The sequence below is a fragment of the Onychomys torridus genome, chromosome 1, assembly GCF_903995425.1.
Source record: "Onychomys torridus chromosome 1, mOncTor1.1, whole genome shotgun sequence".
NCBI lineage: Eukaryota > Metazoa > Chordata > Mammalia > Rodentia > Cricetidae > Onychomys > Onychomys torridus.
Window position 1 is genome coordinate 135,126,862 of NC_050443.1, and position 15,676 is coordinate 135,142,537.

Below are 15,676 nucleotides of genomic sequence, written 5' to 3' on the forward strand. Positions count from 1 at the left end.
ATGAAGAGGATGGTGCGAACTTGAGCTGATTCTTAGATCTCTCTTCATTCTTTGGGGACGCCCAACATTGGAGTCTGATCCCGGTTTGTTATTTTAATTTTTTATTTTTCTCTTGGCTACAGCCATGGGACAAAGGGGCAGATACATTTACCACCTACATTGGCGGATGGGGTGGGTACTGGTAAACCTGGCCACATAACAGCATAAACCTGACCGCATAACAGTGTGGCAGGTACTTTAGCCAGCGAATGGGAAAATAAGAATTGCTTCATCTCCAAGCTTTCTACTAAAGCTCTAAACCCTTTCTTTCCTTTCCCACTTCTGCGTGGGCCTCATGTAACCTTTTCTGTCTGACTTCTGCGCCAGCGGTGGGTGGGCTCAAATGTGTGGGCTTGGGTGGTTTCTAAGACTCACCCTAACTCACCTTAACTCCACCCACTCATTCTCAAACTGCCTTGAGATGCACAGATGGGTCTAAAAGCAGCTGAGATCAAAATAATTAAGTTTAAAATGATCAGGATGGCTCCTAAGCCAAAAAAAATCATCTTATAGCCTCAGGCAAGTCTTCCAAAGGATCGGTTTACAGTCTGCCTACTGGCAGATCTTCCAAAAGCTGTCCCTAAGCCACCAATCATCAGGAAAAATTCAGGACACAGAGTAAAATCCGTCTCTTGTTCCCAGCTAAAAGTTAAGTATCTGGAGAGCAAGGCTCCTGACCCCATGGGCAAAGGAGTCATCTGTGGCATTTAAGGTGTGCCAGGGAAGAGATAAAAGCCCGAAAACAAAATTGCCAAGTGCTGGCACTCGCTGACTTCCGAAAGCTGTTGGGACCCTGTTTTAAGTGAAAAAGGCCACGGGCTAGCAAATGCCCTGCCAGGCCATCAACAGCCTTGTTAAAAGTGCTGCCTAGAAAGACAGCCAGTCAGCTGACTGCCCCCAGGCGTCAAGACGCATAGGTACATCAAGCTAAGACCTCCAGCAAACCTAGGCTTGGCTACAGACATGGCAGGGAACCCAGAACTCAGCAGAGAAGTGATCTGTTTCTTTCCTTCTGGACACCAGAGCCATTGACTCAGTCCTGGGAGTTTTAGGATATCACTCCTCCTTTCTATTGTCGGGTACAGCCTTATTTACCTCACCAGATTTAACTGTACTTTCAGAGTTACTTAATGAGAAAGATTTTCAACTAAGATAAGAGCTCATTGTCTCACTTTAAGGTTACTGCCTGTGTTTCTCATGTACATACAGACAGGGCCATGATCTTTGCCTTGTCCCTAATTCAAAAAAATAAGTTCTCTTGCACTCTCAAGCTCCAGAGGACACCAGGATCCACTGCCTTGTCACCAATTCCAGGGGAATAAGGTATCACCCCTTCCTTTCCCAACTAGGGCCACACAGGGCCGGAGGCAAAAGGGACCATCAAAATATCCAGGCGGTAAGGATATAACAATCTATCACTGTTCAATACTCAGCAACTGCTCACCTGTGTTTCCTAAATGCTAAACTAACAAAACAAACAGGTGCCTTAAATAAACTGCCTTAAATAAGGCTTGTCTCAGGTAAAAATTAAGCAGAGTACCAAAACATCACAGCCACCTTTTTAACATGTCTTCATCCAGACAGGCCAGATCTACCTCAGATACATGTCAACTCCAAAAATAAAATATGAGTCTTTTCTCTAAGCATTTTACGACACCAGTGTCTTGTCAGACAGAAGGTTCCCAGCCACACCATGAAGGACGGACAGCTGCAGGACAAGGCATGAAAGAACTTCATCTCAGGACCAGCCACACCATGAAGGATGGACACAGCTGCAGGACTTCATCCCAGGATTTCAGAAGCCAGCTTCCCACTTCCCCACCAATAGATGTCCACCATTCAGCCTGAAGCAGTCTTAGAGAGAAACGGTGCCCCATACCCACTCGTCCACATTTTTTTTTTCCTTTTTTTAAGAGAAAATAAGTCAGGAATGATAGGAAATCACAACATGTCCACACGGTTGGGCTTCCCTGGCAGACTGACTAGTTATTTCCGGTTCAAAATAGCCATTTCCAGGTCAGAACATCTCGTGGGACTAGGACTCCGTGGCTTTGCATGGCTGCGTAAAGCGCGTGGCCATGTAATCTATGCGCATGCGTGGAGTAGCCACATGCGGTCCTGTAAGCATGCGCAGCCCATTCTTTAAAAAGCCGGAGCCATTTTGCACAGGTCTCTCTCCTCTCTCTCTTCTCACTCATGTGTGTGTTTCACACAGTCCTGTCACGTCTGTCTCTTCCTATCCTATATTAATAAAAAACTCTTCTGTGGTCTTGTCGTGTTCGGGACATGATCCTCGCGGGGTAAAGAGTGCCACTAAATAACTAACAGCAAGGGCTCAGGATAGCCTAAATAATCTTGAAAAAGAACAAAGTACTGGATCATACCCCAATTATAAAACTCACTGACGATGAGAACAATTGAGGCTGGCAAAAGGATAGAAACAGATTTCAGGAATAAAATTATGCATTTTCCCCCCTCAAAAGAACCCAACTAGAAGAATGAGCAGTATTCCAAGACATGCTATTGAGACAGCTGACAGCCACTTCCAGAAGAACTGTGGTCTTTATGTCACACATACATAGAAAGGAGACAAATGGATCAAAGACCTAGCTGTAAAAGTTTAAGCTAAAAAGACTTAGATACATGGTAAAATATTCATAACACAGGATTTGGCAAGCACACTAAAAGCATGAATAATAAATAAAAGAAAAAAATAATTTGTACTTCATTAACAATAAAACCTTCTGTGCTTCAAAAAACCACCCAAACTGTAGAAAACATTTGAAAATCATAAGGTTTATCAAAGACTGAGTAGAATGCACAAAGAAATTTGGAAATTCAACAGCCCATTACACAAGCTGGAGAGCCTGAGCAGACAACTCTCCACTAAAGATATGCACATCATTAGCACATCAAAAGATTCTCAGCAGTGGGCTAGGTTGGCAAGCCTGATCTTGGCACTCACATGCAGGAAGGAGAGGACCAACTTCTATGTGCTGTGCACTGCCCTCCACATGCATGTTATGGCACACTCCTACCTCCCCACAAGCAAATAAATGTTTAAAAAAAATAGCATCATTATCAGTCACACAAGCCTCAGTGAGAAGCCAGTTTATACCCACTAGGATAGTCTGACAAAAACCACAAAGAGAAACTGTTATAGGGAATGTTGAGAAATCACAATTCTCATACATGCTAGAATGAAAAATGATAAGAATGAAAAATGGTGGAGTCACTTTAGAAACTAAAATTTTTAAATGGTTGAACATATGAAATTATTAGAGAGTGAATTTTTTAAAAGACTATGTTTGATTAAACATAATTATCATGTAACTTAGTAATTCTACTCCTAGGTATGTATATATAAGAGAAATGAAAAAGTGCAAGCTTACAGAAATATGTACACAATGAATATCATCATTCTGGTCAAAATGTAAAAGCAATCCAGATTGTAAGTAAGTGACAAATAAATAGGTACAGCATAACAAACCCATGTAATGAATTATTACTTGGTCATAAAGAGGAATAAAGTGCTGGTACATGTTACAACATAGAGAAGCCTTAAAAACACGCCAAATGATAGGGATTCAAGGAAGCTGGAGGGGATATGGGGATGAATATGATATTTCATTGGATACATGTATGAAAGTCTCATAAAGAAATAATTATGAAGTAAGTCCTTAACCAACACCACAGAGTATGATTTTGTGTATATAAATGTTATAGGCAGAAAGCACATTAACATTTATACAGAATTAAGACAGTGAAGATGGGATGAGAGACTCTTGAATTTGACCAGGTAATGACTATAACTTTTTCTACAAAGTCTGGTAATATTTTCTTACATTTTCTCTTTTCATAGCCTATCCTGTCAAACGCTGTCACTCTAAGTCTTACCTCTGCTGTCTCAGTCACCTCGGCTTTTGTGACAAGATCTGCTATGGCATACACAAATCCAAGATCCAATCTGAGATCCATTTCTTGAATCAACACTTTGAAATACCTATATTAAAATGTGGAAAACATGAAAACATTTTCAAGTAAATACATTAAGGAAATTAGATGAAATAGATTAGAACTTTGAAACTTCGGACTAAGGGAATGAATGTAATGAACCATGCTGTACTGTAACAGCAAAAAACTCAAAATATGAAAATGGTCACAGGAAAGAAATTCACTTATGACAAAAAGTTATGGAACAGACCATTACATAGCAACAATAATGAACAAGCAAAAACTGTATGTGGCAAATCATTACATTTAAATAAAAATTTTACTTAAAAAAGCAAGTTCTAAAAATCTTTTATACTTTTAAATATTTTGAGAGAATTAGACATCAATTCAGCCAGCTAGAGAGATGGCTCAATGATTTAGAGAACTCACTAGCTGCTGTTCCAGAGGATTCAGGTTTGATTCTCACCACTCACTTGAGGGTTTATAGTGTCTATAACTCTAGTCCCATGGAATCCCATGCCCTCTACTGCCTCAGTAGGCACCTGACATGTATACAGGCAAGACACTCATAAACTAAAAATAAAGGCAAAAATTTTCAAGAAAATTGGAAACTAAAAATAAAAGCATGTTTAGCCATACACACACAGTAACACTATATTATTTATTTTTAAATTTCATCTCTTCTCAGTGTGCATGTGTGTGGGTATGTGTGCCACAGTACACTGTGGAGGCAGTTCTCTCCTCCCACCATTATGAAGATTCTAGCGATCAAACTCAGGCTTTACCAGGCTTGTGCTAGTGTCTCTATCCACTAAGACATCTCACTAGCTCCATCATACTGCACTTTTAAAAGCAATGGAATAAATATAGTTGATCAGAGTGATAAACAGGAAAAAATGAAGAGGGGAGTATCACTTAGATGAATGCTGTGGTCGATAATCTGTTTCACAGAATTAGTGAGTTGTGAGTAAAGATGGAAATCTTACTTTTGTTGCTGTTTCTAAAATAATCTGTGTTCATTATAAATAAGTTAAAACAGAAAAATGCATATAAAAGTAAAATAATAAAGTACCCAAGATCCAGAATCAGCTATTGTTAGCCTCCAGATATAGTATAACCAGAATCTTCTCACTTGCTAAGATCAACTACTCAATAGATTTTATTTTACCTTTACAATTTATTATCTCACTTAAATATTTGACTCACCTGAAATTTAGTTTTAACAAGAATGAAAATATTCAAATTTCAGACAAAAAATTAAACACAAAAGAAATGTATGAAACACTTACTTAATGCGTGATATTTGGGAATGTCCTGCAGATCTCATGACAATACTAACATCTGTAAAGGGCTTTGGTGCTGTGAAGGTTAAAAATATGATTATGCTCATCACATTTTAAGCCAAAGGATGGGCATTTCCTTTCAATTTGATATATATGTCAATGGAAAATCAATCATGTGATAAATCAGCAGCATCAATTAATGACATCATCAAGGTCATTTAGTCTTCATTTCAGATCCCCAAACTACCTTTAGTTATCTACAATCATTTTAAGGATAACTAATTACAAAAATTAATGACTTTAAATTAGAAGTATGGATTAGAATCATAACAAATTGTGAAAACATATTTTAGAGACTTGCATGGTCCATGCTTCTAAGGGATTAGCATATACAAATGTAAAGTGGTTAAAAGATTTGCAAGAAATTTCATGATACGGAGTCTGTGGTGAGAACACAGGAAAAGGGAGGCAAAGAGAGGTGGAGTATAAAGGTGGTAAGGAAGAAAGAGAAAGTATTGTAAAGAGGGTGAAACAAGGAAGACAGAAGAAAAAACACGGAAGAAGAGTGAAAGATTGAAGAAAGAGTGTCAGTTATTCTCATCTGGAGAACACAGAACTATTCAGAAAAAATGCTAAATCTAGGGGTTGGAGAGATGGTTAAGGGGTTAGGAGCATTTGCTGCTTTTCCATGCACGCACACTGGGCAGCATACGACCCATAACTCTACTTCCAGGGCATCTGATACCCTCCTTCTGGTCTCTTTAGGCACCAAGTATGCATACAGTGCACATATACATTCTCAGGCATACACATAAAATAAACAATAAAATCATTTAAAAAATTACACTTAAATTTTCTCATTGTTTATTCAGTTCCTTATATTTTTAAATGATAGGTTATTAATTAGTTTACTTATCAACAACATGGTTTAAACTTCATATTTCTACAAACTCCAATACATATATTTCTAAGTAGCCTTTCCCTCAGCATTCACATGATGTTCTGTTGAATAATTCTTAGTAAGCAGTTTTACTATCTAATGATCTACAAAAACTAGAGAATGCTACCTTTATAGCCAAAAACAAAACAAAGCAAAATAACAAAAACAAAACAAACCTCAACTAACCACACAACTATTTATATTAAAATCTAAAAATAAACACAAACCTGAGTCCATGGTGACAGACTTTGGAGGTTTAACAGGGTAAAATACAAAAGGAAAAATAGCACCATGAATCTGGTTTTGGATCTAAGAAAACGAAACACGAATCAGTATACAGCATGTCACATATACAACCTGACTAGAAAAATAGAATTTCAGAACTAGAGAGACTCAGACTATTCAACATGTAGATGATAAAAGGTGAGGATTCAGAATATTCCTTGCTTGTCTTCAACTTCCGTCCCTCCCTTCTTTACGTACTCTGTCTTTTCTGTCCTTTCTTTCTTCTCTCTTTCTCTCTTTCTTTCTTTCTTTCTCTCAAACTATCCTTCCAGACTCCATGCCTCCTTTCCTTCTTAGACAGAGTCTCATTCCATAACCCAGGCTGGCCTTGAATTCACAGTCAAACTTCTGCCTCAGTTGATCAAGTGCTGGGATTATAGACGTGTAACCCCGGTCTCTTTTCTAGTTTCTCAGTGTGCTTTCCACTCACTGGCTTCCATTCTGCCTTCTTTGGCTTTATACTAGATAAAACAGATCAGGGGAACATATCTGGGCTTTTACTGTTTTGCCTTCATTTCCAGACTCACCTGTATTCTATAAATCTGAATTCTGAATGATGACTGGTGTGCAGATGTGTTATACTCTACTTTTAGTGCTGGGAGGTAATTTCTCCGTAAAGGTATCTCATATGGCTGAAGAATTTTCATGTCATTGCCACTAGGTGTTAAGCGAACCTGAAAAAAAAAGATATTACCCCCCACCAAAAATGAGATACTTCTTTTTTGACCATTGATTAAGATTATAAATTTATATAAAAATAACTTTAGGATATAGTAATTTAAAAAGTAAAGTCTACAGAAGAGGGTGCTGGGGTCTGGGGAATAAGTAGAAGCAAAGTATAATGATATATATTCATGAAACCCATTACTTTGCATGCTAACTAAAAAAATAAATTAAAGCTGAACATGCTAGTGCATGTCTGTAATCTCGGTACTCTGGAGGTATACACAGAGGACTGCCATCCTCAAGGACAGCTTAGTCTACATGGTGAGTTCTAGGTCAGCCAGGGCAAAACTAACCAAACCATAGCAAACCCAAAAGAACAACAAAAAAGTTTTTAAAGTACATATTTAAGATTCAAATCTTTATATTCATACCCATAAAATTGATATAAATATTCACATAAAGATTATGGGTTGGCTGTATCACTTTTTATATTTAATTTCTGAAACTGACTTTAATAAAATAATGCAAATCTTAAAATAAAAAAGATCTTGCTTCTTGTTACTTTAAAGAATATTAGTTACTGGTATCTTGAGAATGTTCAACCTCTTAATATAAAAGCAGCTCAAATGAATGTATATTAGTGCTAACCACATTTAATATATTTTGTAAGAAGTCAGTTTCTCCTTAAAATTCATAAATAATTCAAACTAGAATGTAAAATTAAAAGTTCTCATCAATAATTTTTAAATTTACCGGAATGTTAGTGTCCAGCTCAATAACCTTGTCATCCAACGGTGAAGACTCCAGGTATTCCTTTAATTCCTTCTCCAGCTTCTCAGTGTGTTTTACACTCATTGGTTTCCACCTTGCCTTTTTCTTTGGTTTTGTCTCCCAAACCACATCAGAACTTACATATGAAAGCAGAAATCAAAGTATTAATTTATATAATTAAACTAGTGTATCACTTTAACTACAGAACCTCCACCCCAGTTTTCCAACAGACTCAGTTATAAGTAAGCACATTCTCAATTGAAAAACATAAATTTACTCAAATAATTCTTATTCAGTTTTTATTCAGGCAGTGTTCTAAGTAGGAGGAAAATAACCACTGAGCATCCCTGTCATTCTTTGTTTTCACTAAGGAGTTATAGATAATAGTAAACATGAATAAATCAATTTGATTATGAAGGAGGGGAAAATGCTTTTGAAATAAGAAAATGTGGATAATATAAGCCAGATTAGCTCACAGAAATGGTAAGAACCTCTGTATTAAAATGGAACAGTCAGTAGGGACTCATCGACAAGGTGAAATTTTTGCAAACTTTAGGGAGGCAAAAAGGATAAAAACATTTCAGATATGTGACCAGCTTTAACAAAGACCCTAGAGCAGTAGACAATTGTGGTGCAGAAGAACAGAGAATACTAGCATGGTAGGAACACACTAGGAGTAGAGATAACAGAAGCCAATGAGAGGCCAAATCAGGGAAAGTCTTTTGGAAACAGTCTGAGTTTTATTTTTCAAATATTATTTCTAATATTAGTGCATCTGACCTTGTAATGCCTATATAGGCTACTTCTTGCTTGGTGTAATTATTGACAAGTGAAATTCCAACATCTTGTAAAGCCAATACAATTTCTTGCTCTGCTAACTCTGCCTTTTCACTTTCATATGTTACTTTAAACACTTTTGGATCTTCAGTGAATAAAATAATACGCTGCAAGCCTTCAAAGAATGACACTAAATAAATGACTTTCTTCCCCACACTTATAGGTGTCATCATATCCTAAAAGAAAAAAAAAACCAAAAGAGGGAATCAGTTTGTACCCAAAAACATTAAGCTATACTTGATGCTATGTGATGAGAACACGAATAGCCTTATCTAAAGCAGGGCAGCAAACTCAATGAACACTTGCATGTCACTTGAGAAAGTTACCACTCATAGGAGCTATTTTAGACAATTCATGACAATCCACAGAATGAATACTCGTACAATACCTGGAAGATTTCCTCACTAAAATAACCAGATGTCAGCTGCTACATATAATGATATCGTTAATCATGAAGTAAAATCAGTTGTCTAAGTACATTCAGATAATAAAATATAATTTAAAGTCTTATAAACTAAACTAACAACACAAAATAATACTTTTTCTACTTCATTTTAACTCTGTGGTTATAGTACATAATAAAGGTTGTTTAAGCCTCAAATTCACATCTCCTTACATAGCTATCTCAGTTCAAAGCCTTATAAAGCATTGATTGCATCTACAATCACAGGACTTGTTAGTTTGAGGCAAAAGGATTGCCAAAGGCTGAGCTAACCCGTGCTACAGCTGGAGCCATTGTTTCAAAATATAAGACAAATGTACATAACAACAAAAACGTAAAACATTGATTTTTTCCACAGGGCTACTTAGGAATCTTCTTTATAAATACTGTGTTGGGAGCCAGTGAAATGGCTCAACAGTAAAAACACTTGTAACAAAGCCTGATGACCCGAAATCAATCTCCAGAACCTATATGGTAGAAGGAGAGAACTGATTCACATAAGTTGTCCTCTGACCTCCACAAGGTGACCTGTGGTACACTTGTACTCATATGTGTATGTATGCGCGCACACACACACACACACACACACACACACACACACACACACACACACCCCTACACATGTAACACATAGATTAGAAGGTAAAAGTAAATGAATAACATTGTACTGATATCAGATCTTTAGATTAAATGATAAAACTAATGTAATAAATTAAGTTAACCATAAATTCTAGTTAATAAGTATTCTGATTAACAGAAAAGTTTAATACTTAATTCACATTTATGTTACAATACACAGAAATTACCACAAAGTTATTACCTAGGTACCACAGCATTACCTACAAAAACTTCTAAAATAAAATACACAGTAGTAGAAGTACAGAGAATTAAGGAAACAGGTATTTCCAAATAATTTGAATCTCTAATATGTCAAATTTCAAACTTATTTTTATAAATGTCAAAGTATTAGTATTATTTAACTCTGCAATGTAATAACAAAGAGATCATATAGGCCATTAATCCCAGTACTTGGGAGGCAGAAGCAGGCAGATCTATGTAGTTTGAGGTCAGCCTGGTCTATATAGCACATTTCAGAACATCCAGGGTTATTTAGGAAGTCCCTGTCTCAAAAAACCAAACCAAATCAACAAAAGAAAACAAAACCTGCTAATCAAGAATTTAAAAAAAATTAAAGTTAGGCTAATTATATGAAATCTGCTTTAAAACAAAATCAACTTAAAGCCCACACTGATAAGACAATGGAAAAAAAAAATCCAGCTATTACAGGAAGTCTAGAGAAATTGGTACTGATTAAAAGTATCAGTGGTGGTGGCGCATGCCTTTAATCCCAGCACTTGGGAGGCAGAGGCAGGCGGATCTCTGTGAGTTCGAGGCCAGCCTGGTCTACAAAGCGAATTCCAGGAAAGGTGCAAAGCTACACAGAGAAACCATGTCTCGAAAAACCAAAAAAAAAAAAAAAAAAAAAAGTATTTCCCAACATCCACTACAGAAGTAGCTCACAACTATCATATGCATTCAGTTTCAGACCTGACACCCACTTCTGATGTCCATGGGAACTCGTATGCATATGGTCTACATTCACAATATGCAGGCAACACACCAACAAATAAACTAAAATCTAAAACAGTACAAGCAGTATGAAAAGACAAAGAAACAACACAGAATTTCTTATTTGGTAAAATACATTTTATTGAAGAAAAGTATGCAAAACAAAAATGCTTATAGAGAGCTGGAAATGGCTAGTGGTTAACAGCTATAAAACCTGTGATTTCGGTCCCTGAAAAGATCATCATTTGTTTTTACAGCTTCCACTGAGAAACGAATTCTTTTAGTTTAAGCACCGTATAGAGTTGAGATCTAGTTAAGGTAACTGTCAGTATGGGGGGGCAAGGATACTTAAGAGGTAAATGCTGAAAGACTTCAAGTAAACCAACTTTTATTAATAGTAAAAACAAATGATGACGTAAACAAAATCGGACTTGCAGTTCTTGGTATTTTTGGAAAAGATCAAGTGTGACAGGACTGTACAATGACCTCAAGGAAAGATGACATTCTGCTGTTTCTTCTAAATGCCAACTCTTGCGATTGGCTTACATACTCCTTTAGAGAAACAACAGGTTGGTCACTGGCTTCCATTTCTACTTAGCTTCTGGTTGGAATTTGAAAAAGGCAAACCTCAATAAAACTGGCCAAAGTTAAAAACAACTTCAATCCTGCTTTTTTAAAATCTTTGCTAGCTTTCACAGAATAGCAAAAAAAACCAGTCCTTAAAATCAACTAAGGGTAAAAGAATATATGCATAAAAAAACAGAAAGGCAGCTGAGAACCCCATAATGACCAACTTAGTACTTACATCTTTATGTGTTACTTCACCATGGCTTTGCCCACAACTCCACTTCAGCTTTCTAGAGCCCACTGGATCAGCCCATGTATAATAAACCGCTTTTCCAGGAGGGAGAGAATCTTCTATTTCATTGAGAGAACTGACATTAAGTAATAAAAATATGTAATAAATTAAATACAATTGATAAATACATAAAAATCCTAAATAATATTTCATTCTTATCTCATTACTTGAAATTTGCAAATATTCTAACTAAGACTAGAAAAGGTTTTTTCCCCTTACACAATGAAAAGAACAAGTCTATATTACCTTTCAGAATGTTATACCTCTTCCAATGAAAAATGTATTCTCTAAGAAAATAAGAATACTTCAAGGAAAACATTTTCTGAGAAAATATCTTCAAGAGTCTAAAACTAGTATTTGTTTTACTTTAAGTTCTAGAAATATATTCTAAAAGTACTACATAGCAGCTGGAGAGGTGGCTCAGATGTTAAAAGTATGCATGTGTAGCTCTTCTACAGAACCCAGCACTCACCTCAGGAGACTTAACAACAACCTGCAACTCCAGTTCCAGAAGGACAAGTTATTTTCCAAATTATTAGATAATATATATGATACAATATTATGGCAAACAGCAGGGGATATGGCTCAATGGATTAAGTGCTTGCAGCATTAGTGTGAGGAACAGAGTCTGGATTCCTAGAGAGTTTCCTAAAGCCCAGACTCAGGACACAGAGACAAGGGATCCCTTAGGCAAACTAGTTAGCAAGACTAGCAGAATCTAACAGCTCCTAGCTCAGCCAGATTCACCTCAACAAATAAAATGGAGAGCAACTGAAGGCACAAATGCATGCACAAAACAAAAACAAATAAGCAAGAGATAAAATTCAGTTATAATTATGAAAATGGGTTTAAGATTCTTATTAAAAGATAAACAACCAGACCTAATGGTACAACTATGTAATGCCAATAGTTAGGAGGCAGAAGCAAGATATTTTTGAGTTTAAGGCTAACCTGAGCCACACAATAAAACTCTGTGTCTAAACACTGGGAGAAAAACACTAAATGAGAACATTATAAAGCTGGAAATGAACAAAATTCTAAGCACATGTTCTTCGAAAATTATGTTTTGAAACAATTTATGCTTGCCACAGTGATAAAAGTTAAACTGATAAACAGATAGGTGAAAGAGAAAAGAGCATGGAAAGGAATGTATCAAAATACAGAAGTGCTGGGATTAGAGAGATCATATATCTCTTTTGAATGCTTGCTTACTGTAGAATTAAAATGAACAGTGATGTTATATACAGGACATGATAGACTTACTCAACAAAATCCTAAGTATACATAAAACCATCTTATCAGTTTTTAAAACTCAAGACATCAAGCGGGAACCCCCTCCCCCCATCCCCATCAGTGTTCCTCATGCATCAGAGGAAAAAAATGAACTGTAAACATGTTCATTAGCAGATAAATTCCTCTTTAAATGAAAATGTCAGTTTGATTAACTGTAAAATACTTCTTATAAAAAATTTAATCAAGTATTATCTTTGATAGCAATGAGAATTCAAAGAAAAGGAAAACTAAGAAGGTTAGCTATGTATTTGTATGCATCTTAAACATGGAAAAATGAACCTTGCATGCAAAGGTGTAATAAAAAAACTATGTACAGCAATTACAGGATCACAAAGAGCTTCTTCAGCAGTCAAGCCCATCATATAGGAAAACATCCAGGGAAGAATCCAGAATGTTCAGGAAATAAAGACCTTAGTTTTGTAGTGTAAGAGGCACACCACTGAGAAAAGTGCTTAGAAAGGTAGTCTAGAAATACTTTTTTATTTAATCAACAATAAGAACTGTATGTCAGTGGAAGGAAGCATGCATAATGCACTTACAAATGAAAATAAATAAAAAAACAAGAAAAAGCAAATTTGAGGCAGCCTGGAGTCACAAAATAGAGGAATATATGTAGCCATACTAGCACCCCTAAATGATGTAATCTTGTGGTTTTTGCCTTTAAAAACTGAGCGTGCAGAGGGGCGGGCACCTCCTCCAGCCGCTATACTGTGTTGGATGGCTTAACAAGGTCCATGCCCTTGAACTTCTTCAATAAACCTTGCTTTTGCATTTCAGTGAGTTCGTGTCTCTGGTGGTCTCTTGGGGGGTGGGGGGTTTCGCACCCAGGACACATCAACTTAAACCTGCTAGTCATAAATCACTATATTATGACAATTACCTTACCTTTGCTTGTACTGAACAAGGTCATTCTTGGTATGATTTATTAGTAGGAATGTAGCTGCTCCATCATGGTAATTTGAAAACGTAATAACTGTAGAGTGCTCAGCCAAATTAACTTCTGCAATAATTCCTCCAAGCTTAAATGAAAGAAAAAGTTTTAATGTGACCATCTTGCTAAGAATAATAACTGATAGCATTTAATAATAAAACTATTCATATGATAGTTTATGCCACATTACATTCCAAATGTAGCAGGCTTTTTCTTTCTTGGGCCACCAACCAGCTCCCAAATCATGACAGGAAGACTTAGATTATTAGTTATGAATGCTTGGCCTCAGCTTATGCTCAATTCTGGCTAACTTTCTTTAACTTAATCTGTTTCTCTTCATCTATGTTTTGCCTCAGGACCTTTTACCTTTCTTTCTATATGTCCTACTCTGTCTGCTGGCTGGCAACTGCCTGGCTAGCCCTGGGCATCTCCCTTTCTTTCTCCCTCAATCTCCCTTTTCTTCTTTCTCAAACCTAGATTTTTCCTATTACTTATTCTCTCTGCCAGCCAACACAACCTATCCTTTTCCTGCCTAGCTATTGGCTGTTCAGCTCTTTTTTTTAAGATCTATTAGGTACCTTACATAGGCACGGTTAAATAGCAACACATCTTTACATAATTAAACAAATGCAGCATAAACAAAAGTAACAAACCTTTACACAGTTAAAGTAATATTCCACAGCATAAACAAACGTAACACATCTTTGCTTAGTTAAAATAATATTCTACAACATCTCTATGTATGTTCACTATGGTACAACATCTTAAAATAGTTTAGGATTCTGTGAAGAATTAGAAAACAATCCATACTTTTGTCATTCAGTGTTTATTCTCTAGACATGCCCACAAACTTTCTATATGACGAATTATTTTATATTTGTTTCACCCTTTCTTTTATAAAAAGAAATGATGGTTAATTTTTAGTAAAGGAGGAAAATCATCAGGAAATTATTTGTTACAAAAAGCGAAGTGTAGCACACACATATGTATACATATACATAGGTATATATATATATATATGTATACCTATATATATGTGTATATATATGAATATTAGTTTTTCTGATGATATATGCAAGATAATGATCATGAACATCAAGGAAAAGCACTCACCTCATTATTAAGACGCAATAAAATACAACTGTCTTGCTTGTTAAAATATATCCTTTTAGGAGGACCTTCACTCCTTTCAACTCGAATAAGAAGAATATTGGAGGCATTCTCAGGCCAAAAGGGGATACACTAAAAATAAATTACACACATTTAAACAGATCTCATCATAAATACTATGTCACTTAATAGCCTCAGAGAGCAGCAAGTAAACTTTTCTGCCCACACTGCTGTCACCCAGGAACCTGCAAGACTCAAAGTAGCAACAATACTCATAGAAGCTTTTCCCAATGAGAAACCAAGTATGTTTAAAATGATGCGCATTCTAAACGTGCCCCCCCAAGCCTGATGTTCCTTAAGAGTCCTAGTTTCAAACTGTATTTTTAATGTTTAATGACATAACATATAACAATACAGTGTCTTTTCTAACTGTTAATGCATGGGATCTCTTGAGACTGGAGAATATGCTAAGCTTCTTTTAAATATTTTGGTTGGAAAGTATAGCTTAACAAGAGGTAATGGTTATGATCATACATCTTAATTATTCTAAGTCAAATTAGACTGTAAAATTTTAAGCAAGCAAAAGAAAATTTTCCTTAGATGAAATTGAAAAACAAAAAATTAAAATTGAAAAACTGTCTACACATGTAATTTTCAAAAGTTGATAATTAGGATGCAACAGTATCTTTGAGTGATA

The 15,676-nt window shown here is 36.0% G+C and overlaps 1 protein-coding gene across 3 annotated transcripts in view; it reads right to left on the reverse strand.

Annotated features, from left to right (window-relative positions):
• Vps13a (vacuolar protein sorting 13 homolog A) overlaps positions 1 to 15,676 on the reverse strand; it is a 215,148-nt gene that overhangs the window by 45,840 nt on the left and 153,632 nt on the right. For all 3 annotated transcript variants that reach the window (XM_036206892.1, XM_036206900.1, XM_036206909.1), the window contains exons 51-59: positions 14,983 to 15,111; positions 13,824 to 13,957; positions 11,592 to 11,721; positions 8,719 to 8,951; positions 7,921 to 8,074; positions 7,029 to 7,175; positions 6,444 to 6,525; positions 5,283 to 5,352; positions 3,937 to 4,042 (exon numbers count right to left, since the gene is read on the reverse strand). In XM_036206892.1, the coding sequence (XP_036062785.1) occupies positions 3,937 to 4,042; positions 5,283 to 5,352; positions 6,444 to 6,525; positions 7,029 to 7,175; positions 7,921 to 8,074; positions 8,719 to 8,951; positions 11,592 to 11,721; positions 13,824 to 13,957; positions 14,983 to 15,111 (1,185 nt within the window). The remainder of the gene's footprint in view (positions 1 to 3,936; positions 4,043 to 5,282; positions 5,353 to 6,443; positions 6,526 to 7,028; positions 7,176 to 7,920; positions 8,075 to 8,718; positions 8,952 to 11,591; positions 11,722 to 13,823; positions 13,958 to 14,982; positions 15,112 to 15,676) is intronic.